This window comes from Varanus komodoensis, unplaced genomic scaffold (assembly GCF_004798865.1).
Source record: "Varanus komodoensis strain SLA01 unplaced genomic scaffold, ASM479886v1 scaffold36, whole genome shotgun sequence".
Classification (NCBI taxonomy): Eukaryota; Metazoa; Chordata; class Lepidosauria; order Squamata; family Varanidae; genus Varanus; species Varanus komodoensis.
The window spans coordinates 2,478,674-2,501,423 of NW_025335873.1; the positions used below are offsets into that span (position 1 = coordinate 2,478,674).

General features: G+C 54.5%; 1 protein-coding gene across 1 annotated transcript in view; it reads left to right on the top strand.

Annotated features, from left to right (window-relative positions):
• Positions 1–502: 502 nt before the first annotated feature.
• PBX3 (PBX homeobox 3) overlaps positions 503–22,750 on the top strand; it is a 45,307-nt gene continuing 23,059 nt past the window's right edge. Inside the window, exons 1-3 of the mRNA XM_044440155.1 lie at positions 503–740; positions 9,943–10,133; positions 12,887–13,022. Coding sequence (XP_044296090.1) covers positions 549–740; positions 9,943–10,133; positions 12,887–13,022 — 519 coding nt within the window. The 5' untranslated portion in view covers positions 503–548. The remainder of the gene's footprint in view (positions 741–9,942; positions 10,134–12,886; positions 13,023–22,750) is intronic.

Genomic DNA, 22,750 nt, shown 5'->3' on the forward strand with positions numbered 1-22,750 from the left:
CCACGTGTGTTTGTCAAACGTACATGCATTTGGTCTCTCTCCTTTGGTCTGTTTGCAAGCTCATTGTCAGATGAGAGTGAACGGCCTGGGTTTTTCCTGTTTTAAATTTGGTTTTAATTTTTGTATCGCTAACTTTTCTGATGCCTTAATATGTCTCAGTGGTGTGCTTTATGTTGTTTTTAAAAAGGTGCTGCTGTGAACTGCCCAGAGAGCTTCGGCTATGGGGCAGTATAGAAATTCGATCGATCGATCGATCGACCAATACGCAGATGGCAAGCTCAGACTGCATCCAAATCTGTGTTCAGTCTCGAAGCTGGGAGTGTGGTAGATCCGGAACTGGAACAACAGTGCCGCAGATTTTTCCGAGCGGCCTCGAGTTGGCCAGGAGCTGCTCTCTGCCTCAGGTGCCTGAGCCGGGGAAGCAGGCATCCAGGTTGCCCAGTCTGGGACAGGTTAACTGAGCCTGCTTTCTCCTTCTTCCCGCTTCCCTTCGCCAAGGTCTCAGCATCCGAGGAGCGCAAGAAGAGGACCCCCCGGACCCACAGCTCATGCGATTGGACAATATGCTTCTGGCAGAGGGTGTTTCGGGTCCCGAGAAAGGGGGAGGATCGGCAGCGGCGGCGGCGGCGGCAGCGGCTTCCGGAGGCTCTTCCGATAACTCTATCGAGCACTCAGACTACAGAGCCAAACTGACCCAGATCCGGCAAATCTATCACACGGAGCTGGAGAAGTACGAACAGGTCAGATGCTTGCCGTGCTGTTCCACAGAGTTCGTGCCGTTCCTGGGGGGCCTTGGATACACGGGGGGTGGGGTCCTGTTCACCAGCTGGGCATCCAGTTTGATGATCCCCATCCTGCAAATGGGGGGCTGGCTCAGGACTGATTCAGTATCTCACTTGCGTGGTGTTTACTCCAGGAAGAAAGATAGACCCCTTCTCTCTAAACATGGGACCTGTGTGGTTAATAGGGTGGGCTCAAAATCCAATAAATAAATAAATAAAGATAAAGAAGCATGCCGGACAACAGCACCCATCATCCCCAACCAGCAAGGGCCAGTGATGGGAGTAGTAGTCCAGTGCTCCAGGAGGGTGTTGGGTATTATTCTGTGCACAGGCTGAGAAGCGCTTCTCTCCGCTGTGCATTTCCCGGGAGTTCACAGGGGAGACTGAACCACCTGGCCCAGGTCACCTTTCTCTCCCCTCCAAGTCTGCATTCCATCGGCTGTGTGGAGGCCCGTGGCGTACGGCTGGCCATCCGAGCCAGGCTTCCTCAGGCAGGACAAAACTGGAGCACCACCCGTCCCACATCCGCTTCTTCAACGGGGGCTCACCGAAGGCTGCCCTCCTCCCCGGAAGGTGCTGGGGCTGGTCTAGGGTATATTTTCGCCCGTTTCAGCATCCGTGTCGCAACGTCGTGCGTGCAACACCGAGGCACACAGAACGGCCACTATGTTGGCTTTTCTTGTCAGCGTCTGACTGGCCCCTAGAAACTCCCCCCACATTTTCCACACATGCTGTGTGTGTGCGCGCGGGTGCAACCCTCACATTTCATTTTCTGCGAGATGCATTGCAGCCAAGAAAGGCGGACGTCTACTCCCAGCCTGCAAGTTGCCTTCCTGCAGCTCTCTAAACCTCTTGCTATAATCTTCGGGGAGCCAAGGCAACCCCGAAGCCCGCTTTCTACGAGAGCGACGCCTGCGAAGCCTCCGCAGACAGAGCAGGGCAGGCATGAATTCCGAGTGTTGCAGGCACTTCGGTTCCCTGGCCTTGTAGCCTCTGACTGTAATAAATGTAAGCATTTGGAAGGGGGCCCTGCGCTCAAGCCCCGTAGCTCCATCTGGAAAGGTTTCAGCTGAAATGTCAGATCCATCCCTCCAAACCCCAGGAAACGGAGGTGGGGTGGGCAAAGTCAGGGGGCGGGAGGGGGGGCACGCTGCCGGGAGAGCAAGAGACAGAGCTGATGTGAAACACGCAAGTTTTCCCCTGCTGCCGCCGACACCCAGCAGTGTCTCCCGTACAGAAATATGATAATTTTCCCCGTGCTTTGCAGCGAGCTGTCTCATACCGGCTTGTCGGGGGAGCGTTGCTGTCTCCGCGGCTGAGGGGCGAACGGGAGCACTGCTCCTCGATTGGCCGCGAGTTTTCTGAAAGGTGGTTGTTACAGGTGGAAGTGGTGGGGGGCAGACAGGCGTGGGAGGGGCGCCAGCAGGGAAGCGAGGCAGAGGACGGGGGGCAGGCGAAGAAGACGCAGCGGGGCGGGTGTGCTGCAGAACAATAGGCGTGCAACCGTTATCAAACCCACTGTCGTCTGTGCACACACACACGCACACACATGTATCGCCCGTACGGAGGTAGGAAAGGCCTCGCTGGGTCCCTCGGGGGCTTGTGCAGCCGGGCACTCTGCTCACAAAGGGGGCAGCTAGCCCCCGAGCACAAGAAAAGGGCGCCGGCCCCCTCCTGCCCCGTGCCATGATCCTGGAGGTGGCCAAGAAGCATGAGGACTAGTCGCCCCATCTCCCTAACCCCTTTTTCAAGCCATGCGGAGGGGTGGCCAAAGAGAAGTGAATTCCGGGCTTTGGATTCGCTGTGCGGCTCCATCTGGAATCTCCTCCGATCTAGTTCAAGGGTGACCTCCGTGGGTTAGGGGGCGTCGAGCGTGCTTGTAAGCATGCTTTCGGCTGCATGCCCCAGTGAGCCTCGCGACACGCAGACGGCTCCAGCCCCGTGGCCCCTTCTGTTTCCGCATCGGCTGAACAGGGCTGCTGCAGGAATTCCACTGGCTGAATTTTGGGCCGAAGTGGTCTCCACCTCCACCGGGATCCGCTCTTCCTCTGGCCCTCCTTGCAGCCCGAACTGTGACTGCAGGGAGAGAGGGATCCCCCCTGTCAAGAAAGCATTGCAAGCGATCCCTGTCGCAATCGGGCCGTGTGTTCCACACCCCACGCCACCACAGGCACAAACAATCACGGCAGCCTTTGCACAGACGGTTTTTCCTTGGCTCCTCAAGTGCTTGCAAGTCAAGTCCACAAGCCAAGATTCCGCTGGGAATGAGCCGATAACGGGGCCCAAGTCTTGGTAGCAGTTGCTGCTGCTCTAGTTATAGTTCTCTTTCGCCCAATAGCCAGCGTTTGCCAAAGAGTCAAACTCCAAAATGCAATCTATCCTATTATTTATATCCTAATATAAAAGCCACAAAGCTGCAATGGCAAAGCATTTGTTTGTTTGTTTGTTTTCTATTCCGTCCAACCACCAAAGCTCTCTGGGCGGTTCGCAACAGCCTGTTCAAAACAAAGCAAAACAGCATAAAATCCACCATTGAAACATGTAAAAGTATCATAACAGTTAACAATGTAACATTTAAAACAAATCTAAAACAGGAAAAAATACCGTAAGTTGAAAAGACCCCATTCAACCCTGTCCAACGGCCACCAAGCCCCAGCAATGTACTAAATGCCCTGCGGAACTTGTTCCATGGCGGGGGCCGCCCCTGAAAAGGCCCTTCACCTTGTCGCCGCCGCAAATGCACAGCAACAAGGGAGCTCACTGGTTCTGGGGCCTGGGTCCCCTTGTCCCATGGAAGCCGCCGAGCGGGTGAAGCCCGCATTCCTGGCACAGGGGCCTGGGGGCCACGTCACCGCCCCTTGCGCTTCTCTCCAGGATGAAAAGGTCTCATGACTGAGGTAGCTGATGGCGAGGCCAGTCCAGGCTGCACAGTCCGGGATTCCCCAAAAGGACAACCCCCCCCCCCACTCAGCCACTGCCCACCAGGTGCTTCCCCAGCTTTTGCATAGGTCTAGATGCCCCTCCACAGGCACTTAAGCATCTGGCACAAAGCCACAAGCTGCCGCCGCCGGTTTGTTTGGACTCTGCAAACAGGGCCGTTGTCTCTGGCACCCCCCACTGCCGAGAAGCGGCCCCTGAGGGCATCCCCACAGTGATATTCGGCCCTCTTGCCGACGGAGGCTGTGCACCTGCGTTCAGATGGTGCTGGGCAAGAGCGAGGTGCGGGGATCGGTCCCCAGCGCCTCCACCTTTGCCAGGCTCCCCTCAGATCTGGAGGGCCCGAGCTGGAGACAGAACCCTGCAAGGATTCATCCGGCGTGATGCAGTGGAGCGAGGGCCATTCCTGCCCAAGCCCTTGATGGCTGAGGGTGGACTCTGGTGCTGGCATCCGCAGCGACCCTCCAGGAGACCCAAGAGCCCCGCTCAGAGCGTGGCATGCGGGCGACCAGGGCGTGCCCGTCGCTGCCTCCATCCCTCCGCCTCAGCCACAATCCTGCCCCTCTGGACCGTGGCTGCGTACTGCGGCCACGTCACTGCAGAGCCACCGTCTCTCGCCACCCTTCCATGCAGGCCTTTCCTTCTTTGCACCCGGCAGCACAGGCCGGCGTTGCCAGTCTCGCTGCATTCCCCTCCCTGCTCCCTGCCCCGAATCTGATTTTGACATTTGTTGCCAGTTAAGGGAATGCACTTTAAAGCAGCAGGGAGGAGGGTGTGTGTGTGTGTGTGGGGGAGAAATCCACCCCTGCAGAAAGTGTGTCATGCCATCAGCTTCCCTCCCCACTTTCTCATTGCCAGGAGAAATGCTTCCCTTCATAATTTACAGCTACTATAATAGAGATGACATATTGAAAGCTATCTTCTATAATTACATTGAAATACATTTTTGCTGTAGGCAAAAGTATTGTAAGAGTCCCAAACCTCCCCAAGCAGCTGGGAACCCGCCTTCGCCTGCGCGGGTATCGCCTGGCTGCCCCAGCTCCGAAAGGCTGTTTGTGGAGCCGGGAAAGGCACGAGGGAGGCACGCAAAACTCTTCGGAGGTTTGATGCCGCCTCCCTCCCAGGATGGGCAAGAAGCCGTCTTTGCCTGCCATGAGGCTTCCCAGAGCTTTCGGACACCATTTCCCACCAGCCCCAGCCTGCAAGGCCGGGGGTCAGCGAGGCTAGGAATTGTAGTCCGAAGCATCAGGGAGGCCCCCAGCTGGGGAAATCGGGCTGAAATGTGAGCAAACTAATCTGTGAACGGCAGCGGAATTCTCCTTTACCGTGTGCAGAAACGCATTCATTGAGGGAGATGGTATGCAGAACAGCCGCACGCATCCGGAAACGGTGCACACGAAGGCATGCACTAGGGGAAGTTGCAAGCGTTTACACATCAGCCCTCGAAATGAAAGATTCTACCGTTCCTACATAAGACGGCTCTAGAGAATGCGGGCCAAGATTGCCCTCCTCCCAGCCGATGCTGGAACCTGGGCTGTTCTATGAATTGTGCAATTGGTGGGAGATTAAGAGGTGCCCGGAGTGCGTGAAGAGGGCATCTAACCGTCCTCTGAGCCGCAGAGGCTGACTCAGGTCCTGCACTGTGGTCTGCCGGCAGGAGGGCCAGAGCCTTGCATGGCTGGTTGCCCCCGGGCCTTGCTTGCCGGCTGTTGAGTCTTGAGCCACATTTGCCAGATTCCTGAGGATACCTCATGGGCCACTGTGGACAACAGGATATCGGGACTTTTTGGCCAGATCCAGCAGGCCTCGTGCACAGAGATGCAGCTGCAGAAGTTAAGGATGTGAGGAAGCTAATTGGTGGGGGGACGGGACATTCAGGCACCTGGATCCTGGCTTGCTGGACCTGAGCCGGCACTGCCATGTAAAGGTGCAAGCTCACGGGTGTTTATCTCAAGGGTAAGGTGTGATTTGTGCATCTAAAGACCAAGAAAAAAAAAGCACTAAGAAAGTTTGCATCAAGTCGGCTCATTTGCACAAATCCGGCAATTTTATGAAAATTTGCACAGAACACAAAAGTTAACATTGTTTGTGTGAATGGGATAAATTTGCACAAAATCTGAAATTGGGCAAGTAGCCTGATTTGGACAAACTTTCTTTAAAAGAACGTGCAAACCCTCACCCATCCTAGATGTAAAAGCCTGCCAGATCCCCTCCCCCCTCCAAAAAAAATTGACCAGCCTCGGATCTCTCTTAAAAGTCCATTGAGTGCAAATGAGCCAAACTTCCCAGCTTGCTGACATCCCTAGCAGAAGTGAAACCCTTCTTCGTTCATTCCTTTAATCTTCATTTCATTCCTTACATTTATATGCTACCCTATAGCCCACAGGGCTCTCTGGGCAGCTTACAATACAACGACAGCAACACCACCACCATAAAAATACAATACATTAGAACCATACAATCAAGCAATATAATATTTAACTGTAAGTGATACAAAATCAAACAAACCTTAATGCAGTAGTATAATACATGATGCAATACATAATACAATGAATAATTTCAATAATAAGATACAGCCACAATCCCCCCCAGACAAAGTCCCACCCACGAGTCCCACCCATCATCAGCTTAAAAATACAGCATAAAGCATAATATAAACATATAAATATCAATTCAAAAATATGAAATGGCTTTACTTGATCAACAGTAAAGGGAAATCCCAGGACCCATTAAAAAACTTAACGTGAGCGGTCAAATATCTGGGGAAGCAGCACACCAGAGAGATGGCTCTGTGGGCCCCAGGCTGGCTGCACTGGAGAGAACATTCCTCAGTCAGGGGCCACTGTCCAAAAGACCCTGCCCCTGGTTTCAATCCCCCCGACTTTTCTTAGAGGAGCCACTTGGAAGAGGACTTCAGAAGAGGAAGGTAATGTATGGGTACATCGACGCCAGGAGGGGCGCCCCCTCAGGGATAGTGGCATCAGGCCATGTGGGTGAAAAGCAGCCGCTTGAATTGGGCTCAAAAATACACGCACTGGCAGTGCAGGTGGGCCAGAATCAGGGTTGTACGTTCCGCGTGCGACTGTCATGCCCTGCCACTGAGCCTTGGCCCCCCTACGAAGTGGACCATGGGTCCAACCGACTCTCCCCCCATGAGATCCCACTGAACTGCTTGTGTCAAGGGTGAGGTGGCAGCTGACTGGACACAGTGCCGAAATATGGATGCAGAATGGAAAGGGGCACAGAAGGCTCCATTCCCCGTCTCAGTGGCCACGTTGGTTCCCTGAGCGGGCCGGGGATGCTCCATGGGCCTCCAGAGTTCCCCAGGGGAGCAGCGTATCCATTCTGGTCCCTGAGGTGAGGATAAGAAACAGCACTTTTTGCCATGGGTTTGATAGAGTTCTTCTCTCCCCCATTTCTGGGGCTGTCAGTACACCCAGGCCCCAGCCCCTCTTCCTGGGAGCAAACCTGCTTCTGCGAGGAAGCGGCCCCGTTCTCCCAGCCAAAGCAGCCCTTCTCTACAGGACGACTGGGGAAGGCAGCTGCGAGACGTCCGCTCCTCTCCTTGGCAAGCTGGAGCCCAGAAGCACATGGTGTGGATTCAAGAAACCCGCCTGGCTTTTGGACACTGTGACGGTTCACGGTGCTACAGAGGACCCCCTGGCCATCCTTCCAGAGTAACCCACCCCGTATCCCATACCCGTCTAGCCAGGGTGGTCTCCCGGCAGAGCGTGTCCAGGCCTTGGACAGCCACCCCGATCTAGTGCTTTCCAAATCATTCGGACCTCAACTGACTGGGGCTGCTGGGAGCTGTAGTCCAGTTTCTGGAGGCCACCAGGTCGGAAAGAGTGCTTGTCTTCCTCTGGCCAGGACGGGATCCGTGACACACATGTTTCTGGCTCCCGAATGGGAAGGAACTACTCAGGGGGTGGGATTGTCCCTGCCCCAAAGGAGCGTCAAGGTCTGAAAAGCCCCCTCCCCATCGCCCTTCACAAAGCAATTCTGTGTGGCCGTCCTTCTGCCACCCCAGTGCTTCTCGGGGTGCATTGCTCGGCAGGGAGGGGTCCTCACCGTCCCATGGGGGGCGGGGGGGGAGCCTCTGGTTCCGCTGTTTTTCTTGTGCCGAGGCAAAGAAGAGCCTCTCCGCGGGGAACCCTGTGCGTCTTTCTTAAGGGTGTACCCGGATTTTAATTATCTAAATGTAAATACTTAACAAATTTTACTTAGAGTAATGAACTGAAGTGCGCACTACATAAATGAGATGTTCTAATTAATCATGTATGAACTACTGGTTGAAAGGGAAGCGCCGTGAATCCTGCGGATCTGCTGGTCGACTGCCAAATTGCTAATCAGCGCTTGCATTCGCTATAATACGTTGTGAGAGATGTTTGGGGGAAACGATCATGAGTGTGGTGGGGTTGTGTGCTTCTTTCTCCCGTCCGTCCTTCCGTCCTTTGATCGTTTGTTTGATTGCGCATTCTCTCTTCTTGATCTTTGCAAACTTTTCGCTTTTAACCTCTTAACTACTTGTAGGTTCACCGGTGAGTTCCTTGCACGGGGAGGGGGTTCTTTGTTTGTTCGCTCCCTCCCTCGCTTGTTTGTTTGCTTGTTTTGCCCAGCAGTAATGCTTTGTTCCGTTTCGTAATCCAAAGTTTTCGAGAGCTGGCCTAGTCTTGAATGGGCAGTGAAGCCCCTTGCCTTTGCAAAAGATCTGCTCCTGACGGAGAACAAAACGAGACTCGTAGAATAGTCGAGTCGGAAGGGACCAGCAGGCCATCGGGTCCAGTCCACAGCACCCCGTTCAGGGGGCTGTCCAGGGGCTTTCCGAACGTCTCTGGTGTGGGAGAGCCCACAACTTCCCCAGGTGACGGGCTCCATTGTTGCACTGCTCCGACAGTCAGGAAATTCTCCCTGCTGTCTTGTCTAAGTCAGGTTTCTTTCAGCTTAAGTTCATTATTCCGTGCCCTGCACTCTGGAATGGAAGAGACCTTGTCCTTGCTCTTCAAGACAGCCTTTCAGAATGCGATTGTTTCACCCCTCAGCCTTCTCTTTTTGAGGCTAAACATGCCCATTTCTCTCATTCTTTTGCCATAGGGCTTTGCCTCCAGTCCCCGGATCAATTGCCCTTCTCTCCACCCCTTCTAGCTTTCATGAGCAAAGCCGGCTGGAGCCTGGGGTCAGACTAGATGGCCCAGGAGATCCCTTCTGACTCACTCAACGTTTCTGTGTTTTAAAAACATAGTGGGTGCCCAGAAGTGGACACAGGGCTCCAGCTGAGCTCTGACTAGCGCTGGTTACAGGAGAACTAGGACTTCACATGTTTTGGAAGTGACGCTTCTGTCAATGCAGCCCAAAATAGCGTTTGCCCTTTTTGCAGCTGCATCACATTGTTGGCTCAAATATAGCTTGTGATCTACAGGAACCAGGTTGTTCATCCAGGTCAATGCAGCTGCCTGCAAATTTTGGAGCCCTCCCTGGGAGTGTGGAGTCGTGCGGCATGGGGGACTGTCCGTTTGAGTGCCCACAGGGTTGACCACTGTCCCACACAGCCGGACAGAAGCTTCTGGGCAGCCCACAAGCCGGGCTCAAGTTCCTGTCCCAGCCTTTTCATGGCACACTCTTTCTCCACATTTGCGTCCAAGGCAAGCTCCTGTGTAGCACTTGAAAGGGGCCTTTCCTTTCTTCTCTTTCTGAGAGTGTGAGAGTATTCCTTGCCCTTGTTTTTCTGTGTGAATCCCTGCACAGAGCATGCATAAGGGGGTGGGGGGTGGGGGTCCTGGGCCGTTCCATGTGCCGAGCTGCAAGGGGCATCCCCGACTTTGCTGCTCACGATCCAGTCGTGCAGGAAGTAGAAACACCAGCCTGAGCTGGTTGGAAGGCCAGGAGAGGAACTCATGCAGAGGCGCACAGACAGCCTCCTCTGAGGGCCAGCAAAGTTTTGCCGGTAGCAATTGAAGCAGAGATGCTGCCTGGGCTCCAAAGGGCCTTCTTGGGGATTGGGGGGGGGCATGTCCCCAAGGGATGAAGCCCTACAGAGCTCTGGCTGTGGGGAGGCAGAGCAGCGACGTCCAAACAGGCCACGTCTCCCCCTCGCCTCTCCGAAGTGCCAGGATCCCCTGATTTTGTGACTTGCTCCTGGGAGTGCAGCACTGGGGGTGGGGGTGGGGGGGGGGGCGTCCAGAGCAGCCAGAACTTCCCCTCTAACTGCCCCCTTCCTCCCTAGGCCTGTAACGAATTCACCACGCACGTGATGAACCTCCTCCGAGAGCAAAGTCGAACACGGCCCATTTCCCCGAAGGAGATTGAGAGGATGGTTGGCATCATCCACCGGAAGTTCAGCTCCATCCAGATGCAGCTCAAACAAAGCACTTGCGAAGCCGTCATGATCCTGAGATCGCGGTTCCTGGACGCCAGGTAGGCCGCGCCGGTGCGTGCTTGGAGCGGCCGGCCCAGCACGAGCTCCTCCCCTCAGGCAAAGCCATCTTGATAGCCCGCCAGGGTGGGATTTGGGGGCTCCAATGTCAGTGCGGCTTCAGCACCGTGAAAGTCTAGGCTGAAACATGGGGTGGATACACGGCCCCACGGGCACTGGGACTCCTGGGGCTCCGAGTGACTTGCCATAGATGCGCAGGTGTCCCGGTGCCAAAACGATGCCTCCCGCCTGGCCACACGCTTGCGGAGGGCTATTCACGCTGCGTTGCTGGCCCCCTGAAGCGGCTAAAATCTGCAGCTGCTGACTTGGCTTGAACTTGAACAACTTCTTCTTATCGTATGGACTCCCCGAAATGGGGAATGTTGTGGTGTTTAAACACTCCCCGTGGGTGTGTATGCGTGTGTGCACACTTCTGTATGCCGGAGGATTTCACTGAAGGGGCAAGGGGGTCGTTCAGGTAGTTCTCCTGGTCCCGCATTTCTTGGAGAAAGCCCCTCTGAACGCTTCGCAGCTTTCCCGACAATGACGGGGGGGGGCAGTGGAAGCATCCGGAAAGCATGTGACCTCCGTGGAGAAAATTCTCACTTAGCACATGGCTCCTGTGCATTGATTCAGTCGCTAAAAATAAGACCCCCCAAAGGGTTTTGAGCAGAAGGGGGGAAAGATTTTCCCCGTGCGCTGCCAATGTGTGCTTCCCCTCTCAAAGGGTGAAAACTCGCGCTTTTTGAAAAATGCAGCCTCGAAACCGACCCCCTTTCTGAAAGGGCAGGTTTTGCAAACCTGATCCTAAGCCTGGGCGTGTGTGCGCATTTCCCAAAAATGGTCACCATCTCCTTGCTCGCAGCTGGAGCTGCAAGTAGGTCATTTTCCTCCATGCAGATGCAAGTCCTGTCCTTTCCCAAGAGGAGTGAGTCCCGCTACTAGCAGGTGTGCCGAAAGAAAGAATTTGCTGGCGCTTGGCAAAGGAAGTGTCCCTTTTGGAGGGAAATTTTGCAAGCTGCTTCTCTCGCGGAGCACAAAGTCTCACAAAGTGAGATGAAAATAGGTGGAAGTGGAATAATGAGATAAACACGGCTCCAGGGAGAGCGGCCGACTGCCGGGGGATAAGCACACCATGATACTGATGGGATGCAGTGCGTCAGACAGAAACTCCCCACGGAGCTGCTGTCTTCTGGTTTCGGCAGTTTGATCGTGGCGAGCCTGGAGGGGGAATGGAGCTTGGAGGGAAAATACTTAAAGGGGCTTTTCTAAAGAGAATTCTGCAAAAGAAAGCACTGTGCATGCATATAGAGCAAACAGAAGGAGCAGCTTAATAGAACGTCCTTTAACAATGTGAAGATTATTCACATGATTTCGAAAAGGAGAAGGAGATCCTGACTCAGAAAATTACGATGCAGGAGCTGAATGTGCAAAATAGGATAGCGTTCAGTATCATCGTATTTTCAGCGAACTCAAAAAGTGTCAGACATATTTTAACTGCAGGGGCCTCTTCCAATCAAGGATCCTCGCTTTAGATTTGAGGATACTGAGGGAGAAACTAACCACTTGTGTCAAGAATGATGCACAGTTGTTTGAACACGGCATTGAAATATGATGCAAAATATAAACAGGCAAAGAAAATGTGACTCCATTTCTCTGTGACCTTGTTGGTTCCGTCAATAGGCCAGGGGCATCTAAGTTGCTTGGTTGAGTGATGCATCCATTCTTTTCCCCAACAGCCCCTCTTGCCATGGATTTTATAAGGTTCCTATCACACAGATCCAACCCCTCACCCTTCCTGGGAAACAGAGGTGAGATAAAGGTGCTTCAGTAAAGGAAACAGTTTTGGTTCTCCCAGCCAAAAGCAGCTCTTATCTAATGTACTTGGGAGACATGGCTTCAAAGCATTTTTCTTTTCTGGTGCACTTCCCAAGGAACTGAAGACCATAAAGTCTTGGTATGGCTCCAAAGCAACTGTTCTGGGAAAGTTCATGCACTCCCTGTTGATGCTTAATGACCTCTTCACAGCTCTCCCTGCGCTGCCCATCCAAGACCTTTCTGCACAGCAGCACACGCCACAGCAAAGAAGGAGAACACGCCCGACCCAAGACATTTAGGGTGACTGGAACAAAATACAGAACACAGCTAATTGAAATAGAATAACTAAATCAGTTCATTACCTGTTGGACCATCCCCAGTACTTGGCTAGCATTTCTTTTTGGATTGCTTCTATTCCGAGCTAAAACAAACACAGCGCTGTCCTTCCAAGAGGATCGTTTGGGAATAAAAAGCAACATGGCGACTCCTTCCCATGCACCTCTGGATCTGAGTTAGTGGCAGTGCCGTCTCAAGACACTCTGTGGCCTGAAGCAGAGCCTAAACGGCCCCTCCCATGAAAGGCGCAATTCTATGCATGTTTGGACAGAAAAATACCCTTCAATCCACAGCATTTGCCAGCCAGCCGTGCTCACTGCACCCAGCGAAAGGGATGGTAGAGCTGGGGAAAGTGCTGAGTCGGGCCCTTAAAACGATCCGGGGGCTGGAGCAATCCCCCAGTGAGGGATACCTGCAACCACTGGGCATGGTTAGCTTTGAAAAAAGGCCGGGGAAAAAGGGGGACTTACTCAAGGGGTGCAGATGTATGCCTGGACTGGAGAAAGTGGAAGTGCCCCAGAGATCTAGCTAGATTGCACCGAGGGAGTCCCGCCGTTGTGATTGTCCCCTCCCTTTCTTGCGTGCCCCTTTCTCTCTGCAGGCGGAAAAGGCGTAACTTCAGCAAGCAAGCCACAGAAATCCTGAATGAGTATTTTTACTCGCACCTCAGCAATCCCTACCCCAGCGAAGAAGCCAAAGAGGAGCTGGCAAAGAAATGCAGCATCACAGTATCGCAGGTAAGCGGAGGCTTCTGCCACTTGCGGCAGCCGGGGATCGCCACCTGGGGTGGGGGGGGGGCTCTCTTGGCCTGCCCCCCTCCCCTGAGGAACAGCGGCCCCGTTGGCCAGAGGCTGGAAGAGTTGCGTGCTGCAGGGGGGGGGATTCCCGAGGTCAGCCCGTTCACGTGCCCCGAAGTTGTGCCAGCCACGCCGCAGCTGTGGGAGCCGGCCGGGGGCAGCAGCGGGGAAGGGCAGAACGCCGCGTCCAGGGTGCAGGCTCAGGCTGAGTGCACAGGGCCAGGGGCCGGGGGCAACTCGGCAGGGCCAGGGCAGAGGCACGGAAGAGGGCGGCCCGAGTTCACGCGTGCACGCACGCACGCACGCGGAGCGGGGGATTCCGAGCACAGCTCCAGGGTCGGTTTCCTGGAGAGACTTTGCAAGTCCAGTAGCAGCTGGAGTGAGGCAGGGTCTACTCAGAGGAAAGACAGGAAGAGCAGAGAGGGCGCAGGCTGGAGCAAGGCAGGAACAAACTGGAGCAGGGCTGGAGCCAGGCAGGAATGACCTGGAGCAAGGCGCGGCGATGCAGGGGCCAGAGCAGAAGGAGCCACCAGGGCAACTCGTGTTGCTGCGGGGCAGCCTTTTCTGCTGGCCTCCCGGGCCTCCAGCGGCCCCTCGGGTGTTCCTCGTGAGCACCCACAAAGGCGCACCTGGCTCTGCGAGCGCTTGCGGGGCCACTCAGCCCCAGTCCTGACAGGGGCTCCTCGGAGGAGCGTCCGTGCCCAGCTGCCCGGCTGCAAGGGCCTCTTGCCTAGAGACAGGCCCCCTGAGGAGGCGCGCCCCCCAGCGGCAGGCCACCTCAGCGTTGGCAAGCCCTCAGCAGTGCTCCGGAGGGCTAGCCTGCCTTGCCGTGGGGGCCGCTGTGGCGCTGTCCCCCTCTGGGCCTGGTGCTTCTGCGGAGGAGTCCCCCGAGCCTGCCACTCAGCGGGCATTTGGCAATGTCCCCTCCGCCAGCCTTTGCCTGGGACAGCAGGCGGCATCTTGCACCCGTCCACATCTCCTCCGGCGTTTTTCGAGAACTCCGGTCGAATGGGCAGGAATGGTTCTTTTGAAAAGAGGCTTCAGGCTTCCGGGGTGAACCTGAGGGCGTTACCCCAGTACCGGCAAGAGGTCACCCCAATGCGTTAGGCTACGGCAGCTTCGCAGAAGGAATCGAGCACTTGCAAGCACTGCCGTGGCCGCTCTTCTTCTGCATGTGACGCACACCCGTCTTTCCTGCACGGAAAGTTCCCCAGACGACTTTCAGTCTTTGAAAAGAATAGTTGAAAATATCTGCAGCTGCATTTGTCCAAAGATGGATAGTTCAGTACCTTTCCGTCCTCTGCTCCACAAAGAAGGGGGCTGGCCCAGTCCTGGCAGGTAGCATGTTCTGCATCCGCAGTCCCACCACTGAGAAGGCTCTGCTCCTTGTCCCGGTCAAACTGAAGTGCCAGCGCTTTGTTCCCAATGATTCTGCTGGGCACGCGCCGCCTCATGGCAATTCGGCACTCGGGGGGCCGACGTGGAGCACTCCTTCCCGAGATGGGATGGGTCAGCATAACTCCACTTAACTGCCCCTTAAGGCATTGCGGGGGGGAGGGGTTGTCCCCAGAAGCATGACACCTTCTATTGTGCAACCGACTCGGTGGGGCTGCCACTGGATATCGTCCAAAGCTGCAGCCGTCCCGGTAACCCAAACCTTGCCACATCCTCACCTGTCCATCAGAGGGTCAGACAGGCCAAAAAGCTTTTGGTCTCCCCTGCCGGCCAAAAGCCCCTCAAATCACTCCAGCAAGCCAATAAGCCGAAGCCCATTTTCATGGGTCCGTTTTCCTCCGATTGGCTGAATCCCACGTGAAGCCCCTTCCGCATAGCCAATCGGGACGCAGCCCTTCGGTAACAGTTCAATGACAGCCGTTTGCGCCGTAGCAATAAAAGTCTAGTCGACAAAACAGCGGAGGCGCTTTGGTACATTAGAAGTGTCAGAGGCTTAAAATACTATGTCTCCTTCCTCAGAAGAGATGCCTTTAGCTGTGGGGAGAGTTTTAGATTTCTATTCATGCCCAAACATACAGTTTAACGACTCGCGGCTCCGAGAGACATCGCGGTTGTCTTCAATGTGATCTGTTTGCCGTACAGCACGGTTTGAGCAACTCTGAGCATCAGAAAGGTAGAATTTCTGATTTTGCATCTTTCCGGGGTACGCGCCTGGGAAGAGATCATAGACTCTCAAAAGGGCGCTGTGTTCCGCTTTCGCGAGATAAGAGAGGGAGGCAGCTGCTTCCCCGGTTTGCTCTTGAAGACGGGAGCAGAAGGAAATCAACATTTCAGCCTGAAAGCGTCTCTTTGCATATTTATTTATTTATTTATTTATTATTTATTTATTCATTAGCCCTGCATGCTCCCCCCACAGCCCAAGGGCATTCTGGGCAGCGCACGAAGCAACTGCATGTGAAATAAAAGCCGCAGATTTTAAAGCTAATAATCCAACGTCATATAACAATTGTTAGCCCAGGAACAAGAGGCAGTGCACATAACCAGTGAAATCAAGCAGTGGGAAAACACATAATCGAACCATAACGATCCAAAAAGCAGGTACGAAACTGAAATGCCTTCACCTGGCGATGGACGCTAAACCATGTGGGTGCCAGTTGCAACACCTTAGGAAGGGAGTTGCAGGCAAGGCCCAATAATAGAAAAGCCCCCCTTTGTCATTTTCCCTTTGCTTCCTTCAGGGCGGGGGGATTCACCTGGAAGGGCATCCATGGAAGATGTTAACACGGCACCCCTCCAGGTAGGGCTTCATAGGTTAACGTAAGTGCTTTGCATTGGGCCAGGTGGCAACAGGTATCCCGTATACCTAGTGGAGGAGCGGCACGAGGTGCTCTGTAGGGCGCTGGTCCTCGCTGACAGCTGCTTTGAATTTGAATTTTGCTTTCGCGTTAGTCGGGTGCCCGCGCCGTTTCCACAGGCAGCCCTTTTGTGCCCTGGAAGCAAAAATGGTGCAACCGAGGCTGGTGTTCTGCGGGCACATCGTGAGAAGGCGAGCCGCCCTGGGGAAAACCGTCATGCTGGTTAAAGTCAAAGGCAGGAGAAGAGGAGGAAGCCCAAAGAGGAGGAAGCCCATGACGGACTGACTCCATGCCGGAAGCCACAGGCTGGCATTTCCAACCGCTCAGCAGGGCAGCCAAAGTCAGGATGTCTTGGAAGGCTTTCGCTCCACAGGGGCACCTTAAGCTACAGAGAACTCGACGGCACGGAGCAGCAACAGTGTAGTTTTCTGCTGCTTTTATGTCTGTAAAATCTAAGGGCGACATCCTGTTGTCCAAGGGCAGGTGCCCACGTGCCTTCGAACGCAGAGGCTCATGTGCATCCTGTTCCCGGAGCTATATTTCATTTTCTCTGGAGAGCCAGGTTTGGCAGTCCAGGTTCAGTCCTGGCAAGCGGGGAGCAAAGGAGACCACTGTCTGGAGCAAGCCCATGGCCCCGGCCTCTTCCCGCTCGGCCCCACCTCCAGCACACCCATGTCCCCCCTCCAAGGCCCAGTTCCAGCCCTGAGGTGTGCAGCCAACGCCGATCTTCCTGTCCTGGCCGTGAGGAGCTGGGCAGGAGCTCAACCTTCCGAGCTGGAGGCCGTCGGGTTGCACTCCAAGCCGCAAAAGTGCTTGACCTCTTAAACAAGAGCCGTCGAAATCCACTGGGGGAATTCTGTGTTCTAATTGTGCTGTAAACCATCCTGAGCCTTTTTTTAAAAAGAGGAGAAAAGGCAGCGAAGAGATCCTGTTACGACGATTACCATGGGACAGAACATTCATTCGGGGTATCCTAATGAGCAGAACCGTCGCTGCGTGTAACTTTCTGCTGCCATGGCTCATGCTTTTGTTAGCCTTGCTATTATTAGTATCATTATTATTACTGCTAGTCATATTCTCACCCCTTCCTCAGTGGCTGAAGCTCTCTGGACGGTTGCAATTAATTATTATTACCGCAAACTTTGGTAACAGCCAGGAATCAGCCAGGACCCACAGCCGTGTGAGCTCCCTGTCCTTTCTCCTTCACTGCAAACACGGACCTAAAATGACCCCCCCAGCTCCCCCTGCCCCGAAACGCAGCAATTAAGAAAGTTTCCAGGAACAAAAGGCAGTCCTCAGGGCCTGGCATGGCCTTTTTGTTCTCCTGCGCGGGTTCCTCCTTCCTCTTGCCCCTGTTTTGCACTCATGCGTTATCTCCTCTTTCCAACTCCGCAGCTGCTTGTTGTACCACCGAGCGTTTCTCTTCTCTTGGCCTGGGGTGGTGAGAGACAGACGCACGCTTCTTCTTCCACCCCCCCCCCCGCTCTTTCCTCGTTCTTGTCTCCAAGCGAGAACTTGGAAGGCTTCGCATCAGCCAGGGCTGGGTATTGCCCTGGGCTCTTTTGTACATGCAGAGAGTTGAAGCAGCCAGGCCTGGAGTCCTCTGTAGGCTGCAGGGGGGGGGAGGCAGTGGCGGGGGCAGGCGATAAACACCCCCCCCCGCACCAAACGCAGGAGTCTCCTGACTTGGCTCCATTGGACAAGCTCAACAGCCGCGGGGCGCGATGTTTCCACTCCACTTCCTTTGCGCTGCGAAAGCTTTCTCCGGTTCTCAGGGCCTTTTGGTTGACAGGAGAGCTTGTGCCGATAGACGCTAATTAGAATTTTAAAACCCGAGATCCGCTTATGATACGCCTTGGTTTCTCTTTGGAAGGAAGAATCTGCTCGCTCGAGTTGCGCCCTGGCCGCCTCGGAAGGGGGCTTCGGAGACTTTGTGGGGTGCCGTCGTGGAGGGGAGCAGGGACGGTGGAACAAAAGGGTGCTTGTTGTGTGTGCGATTCTTTTCTTCGGGGGGGGGGACTTGGAAACTTCTACCCCAGTCTAGGGGTTCCTTGGGGCCATGGGAGACCCACACGTGGAGCTGCCTCTCCTCGGCGAGTTGAGAACAGATCTGCCGTGGGGCTCAAATTAATGGCCTGTCTCAACCAGGATGCTGTTTCTGGTGGAGGCTTGCCAGGCGGAGACTCGGAACCCTTCCCCTGTCAGTTCCCAGCGTCTGCTGCTCAGATACGCATTCAGCTACCACGGCCGAGAGCCGTGGACCAGCCCGTCCTCTGTGAACTCATCCCACCCTCCTTCCAAGCCCTCTAAGCTTGACTTCAAGTCCCAGGAGGACTTCAGGTCCCAGAAGCCCCTGCCTATGTGGCCAGTGGTCAAGGGATACCTGTGCAAGGTGGAGAGGCTCTCGGCCTCGGGGCTCAACCTGCCCATTGGCAGACTGAGGTGCTTGCTTAAGCAGGAGGTGCAGGAAGGGGGCGGCGGGGCAGGTGGCCCCGCGGCTGGGCCGCCTGGAAATTGAGAGTGGACAGTGGTGCTTGACTCGTGCGCATAGATGGCTCCCCGTTCAGGAAAGGAGATTCCGGAGTGATGCACCCTAGAAGATAAAGCCAGTCAAGGGATAAAGAGTTGTTAAGAAGAAAACACCCCTCTCTGGGGCTGCTTGGTTCAAGAAGTCGTAAAATGGAAGTGCTTTGAGGAGGCAGGCACCTGCCTGGCTCTTAAAGCAACCGTAAGTGCTTTAAGGTTGGAGCAGGCACCTGCCTGGCTCTGGCGGCCACTTGTTGCAGAAGGATGCGGCCACCTCATGGAAGGGCTTTCTCCCGGGGGCTCCAGTTCTGTCCGTGGAGCCACCAGGACAGTATCCCCGGAGGATCCCAGCGGCTGGGTGGGTTGGTAAGGGGGAAGGGACTCTCTCGGACCTTGTGGTCCCAAGTTGCTTAGGGCCCTGTACCCCAGTTCTGGAGCCTTAAGTCACACACAGGCAGCCAGTGCGGTTCACTCGGCACGCTGGAGGGGGCAGACGCCGAGAGCAGCTGGGCTCCGGCACCTGCCCAGGGTCCAAGGGCAGCCCCCTCTAGCGTGCCGTGCAGCAGTCTAGTCTTGAGGATACCAGCACTCGGGACTCACTGTGCGTGTCGCCTGTTCGCCACTGAGAGCAGCGGACGCTGCCTGATAGCCACAGGCCCACGGAGGCCAGCATGGTCAACACTGACCGGCAGCAGCTTCCCAGGGTTTCCTGTCCGCTCCTGGAGAAGCCAGGGATCAGACCCGGGGGAAAGCGGTCGCTTGGATCTTCGCACCAGCAGGGGAACGGTCCTGAAGGCCTTCTTCTGGTTGCCCTGGGACTCTTGGTTGTGAGGAATGTGGGAATGTGCTCTGAAGTTTCATGGACACCTCTGAATGAAGATGTTCAGTCCATTCCTCAAAGCCTTGCATTTTACTCAAGGCAAGAGGAGCCAGGCTCTGTGTTTCCGGACCTGGAGACTATCCATTCCTCCTACACCCCAGAATGCATTGCTAGGTGTAATCTAATACCTGCAGCACCTAAGTCCTGGCCAACCTTTATGAACCACGACTCTCCATTTTGAGACTGGGTCTTTTGAAGTCGCCAACCTCCTGGCCATAACTCCCAGCCAGTTTCTGGTCTTTGTTTCTCCCTGGCCCCTCCCCGTCCTTTTTTGCAGGATGAAATGCTCTGGGGAGCTCAAAAGCTTCCATGATGTTGTGCAATTCCGGTTGTTCCTCATAAGGGCATTACCCACCTGTACATTTTGGATATTCCCTCCCTCATGGATCAGACTGGAGAGACTGAGAATACAGTATAATGGAATACGGAGCAAAACCCATTGGATGTTGGGGGGGGGGGAGCATCGTTCTATTTCAAGTAGCCCCGTGTGTCTGCCCCTGGCTGCTCAAGATGGGCCTTTCTCGGTAGAAGGTACCTGAAAGCAGCTGCAGAGATTTCGAAAAAGATCTTTTGCAGCTAGATCCATTCCTTCACGGCCAAAATGGATAAGCCATCCCTCAGGACAAAAGTGCATTTCTTTGTTTCTGGATCAGGGGAACCACACAAGAGCCTTGTTTTCCCCTTTCTTTTTCGGGTCCAGATCTGGCCCCATGCCAGTAAAACAGGGTTTGCACTGAAAGATCACGGGGGCATAGCAAACAAGAGCCCACGTTGCCGTTTCCCGATTTCATAATCTGTTACATTTAATTAGTAGCAGGACATGCAGCACTCAGTGGAGATAATCAAGGGGGGACCCAGCGAGAAGCTCTGCGTTCCAGTTTTGCGGTCCGTAAATCTGCAGCTTCCCTTCGATTTTTTTGTCTCGATAATGATGCTTCCGTGACCGCCGTTCCCGTCACAGATCAAATACGCATCTCCCGCAAGTAATAGTCCTTGTCAGAGAGCAGCTCGGCAGCACAGTCTCTCTGCAGTTGTGCATCTTGACGATTTAAGTAATAATTTATGGCCTTTTTTTATTTAACATTGCAATTAACATGATAAATAAGTGCGAGTGTATTGTTTGAAATGTAATATACAGTTAAGCCCAATTAATTAATTGGCCTTCAGTGATTGGGAGCAGAGTGATGCTCATTTTTTCAAAACATCGGGATAGTTTGTTTTAATGAAAGATGTGCCACTAAGTAGCTTTTTCTCCCCTGCCCCTAAAAATAAAAAATAAACTTCCAATGCACAGGAACAAAATGAAACAGGAGAAGCCTTTGGTATGTAGAAAGTTTAGGAAGCTTCGTCCCGCCGCAGAGAAGGTTGGGCAACCTTCTGGGTCCGCGGGCCCGTGAGAGCCATGGAGGCATGCCCGCAGGAGCACGAAGCAGAGGTGGGCCATGCGCCCCCATGCGTGGAGCTGCTCCTTGCAACCCAGTTTTCTGGACCCCCAGAAACAAACTCCATAAAGCCAGTCCTCTGCCATGTCCATTGGCTTCCTTTTGAGGCCCGGGCCCAGTTCAAGTGTTCAAAGCCCTAAACGGCTTGGGACCAGGGTATCTAATGGAGCGCCTCTTCCCGCATCCATCTACCCAGCCCATGAGATCCACACCGGAGGAGCCCCCTCCTCAGGAAATAAGGAGAGTGGCAAGCAGAAGAAGGGCCTTTTTGGGAGCGGCTCCCCAGCCTTGGAACAAGCTCCCCAGAGAGGGTCGCCTGGCACCCTCCTCATCCTCTTCTTGGTGCCAGGCAGAGACCTTTTTATTTCGACAGTATTTTAATTGCTAATTTGTTTTTACTGGCTGTTTAACAACGGAATGTGCCTTTTATAAATCAGTAGTTCTGTTAAGTGGGTGCGCTTCTGAACCATTTTATTATTTTACAGTTTTCATGTTTTATTGGCATTGTGATCTGCTTTTATACTGTGTTGGATGGTTTTATGGTGGTTGTAACCCGCCCGGGGAGCCGTCTGGCTAATGGGGCGGGTTAGAAATCTAATAAACAGACAAACAAACGCGCTCTGCAGCAAACCTGGCTGCTGTCCGGAAAACAGCTTAAAATGGAGAAGGTGAGCACCTTGGCAACTCTTTTGTTCCATTGTCTGCTCGTGAGTAGAACTAGCAAGCACACAGAAATGCTTGCACAAGATGCCACAAATTCAAACTTGCATGACTTGGCAGCCCTGGATCTGAGCAGATCTCCCCATGATGCACAAACCCCTCAACAATCCGCATTTTCATGTGTTAGCCTGTAGTGCACCTATGCGGTCAAGCTTTTTCATATTTTTCAACAACTGCGTTTGCGGAAAACTGCAGAACATTTTAAAAAACGATCCCTGCCTGGGAAGGGCTGATTGGTTGCAGACCCTGAAGTCAGACCCCTAGTAACGTGATGGGGTTTTTCCTTGGGGGGTTACCGAGAAAGCGGTCTGGGGGCAGGCTTTGGCACCGGCTGACACCGTGTTCCCTCCCTCTTCTGTAAAATTTCTGCTTTGGTTTTAGGTTCTCTGGTGCACGTGTGCGCTCGCGCGCGCGCTCTCTCTCTCTCTCTCTCTCTCTCTCTCTCTCTCTCTCTCCCTCCCCCCCCCTCCCCCCCCCCCCCCCCCCCCCTCTCTCTCTGGATCTTGTTAATGCATTGGCTGGCAGCTTAATTTCTGGAGAGCACGGCAAATGTGTGGAAGCTGAGCGTGGGTCCAGCCCTCCACACACACTGTGGCAAACCAACAGTCCACAGGGTCCCTGCAGCAGGAGGTGTGCAAGGCCTCTGGTGGAGGAGGCCCCTGGCCAGCAAGGCTAGTAGCCACAGAAAGCTCCCCTGGTCGTGAGCGAGGCATCCCCTCCCAGACGAGACAGGCCCTTCAGCGATCATTGGAAGGGTCAGCGTATTCACAAACCTTGAAGCACGCACTCCGGGTGGAAAGTCGACCCCTCGCTCTGCCCCCGCTCAGCCGAGCTCTGCTTATGAACCGTTTGGAGCCGGTCTCGGGAGGCGGATGCGCTACAGAAGTGGGCATGACGAGGGTCTTCCCATTGAGCCCGTAACTGTTCCAGCTGGTGGGCGTGTCGACGGGCCCGCGTGTCCACCTCCCCTGGGGTGCCAAGTTCTCCCCCCAAGAATCCCTCCCCAGCCTGTTCCCAGCCAGCGTCTTTCCCACCATCAGGAGTGGGAGGGGCTCAGTGGCTGTCCTTGAAGCGCTTGATCCAGAGCTGGCTCACCGGGAGGGTTTGGGCAGCCGGGGCCTCGCTAGTCCCAGCAACTCCAACATCAAGGGGGGAACTCTGAGCCACGGCTGGGTCAGCTCCCCACTCCCCTCCACCATTCCCACCAAAGCCCTCCATCTTTCATGCACACCTGGGAATCTCATCCAAGCACGTGCGCACAACTCCTCCTCCTCCTCCTCCTCCTCCTCC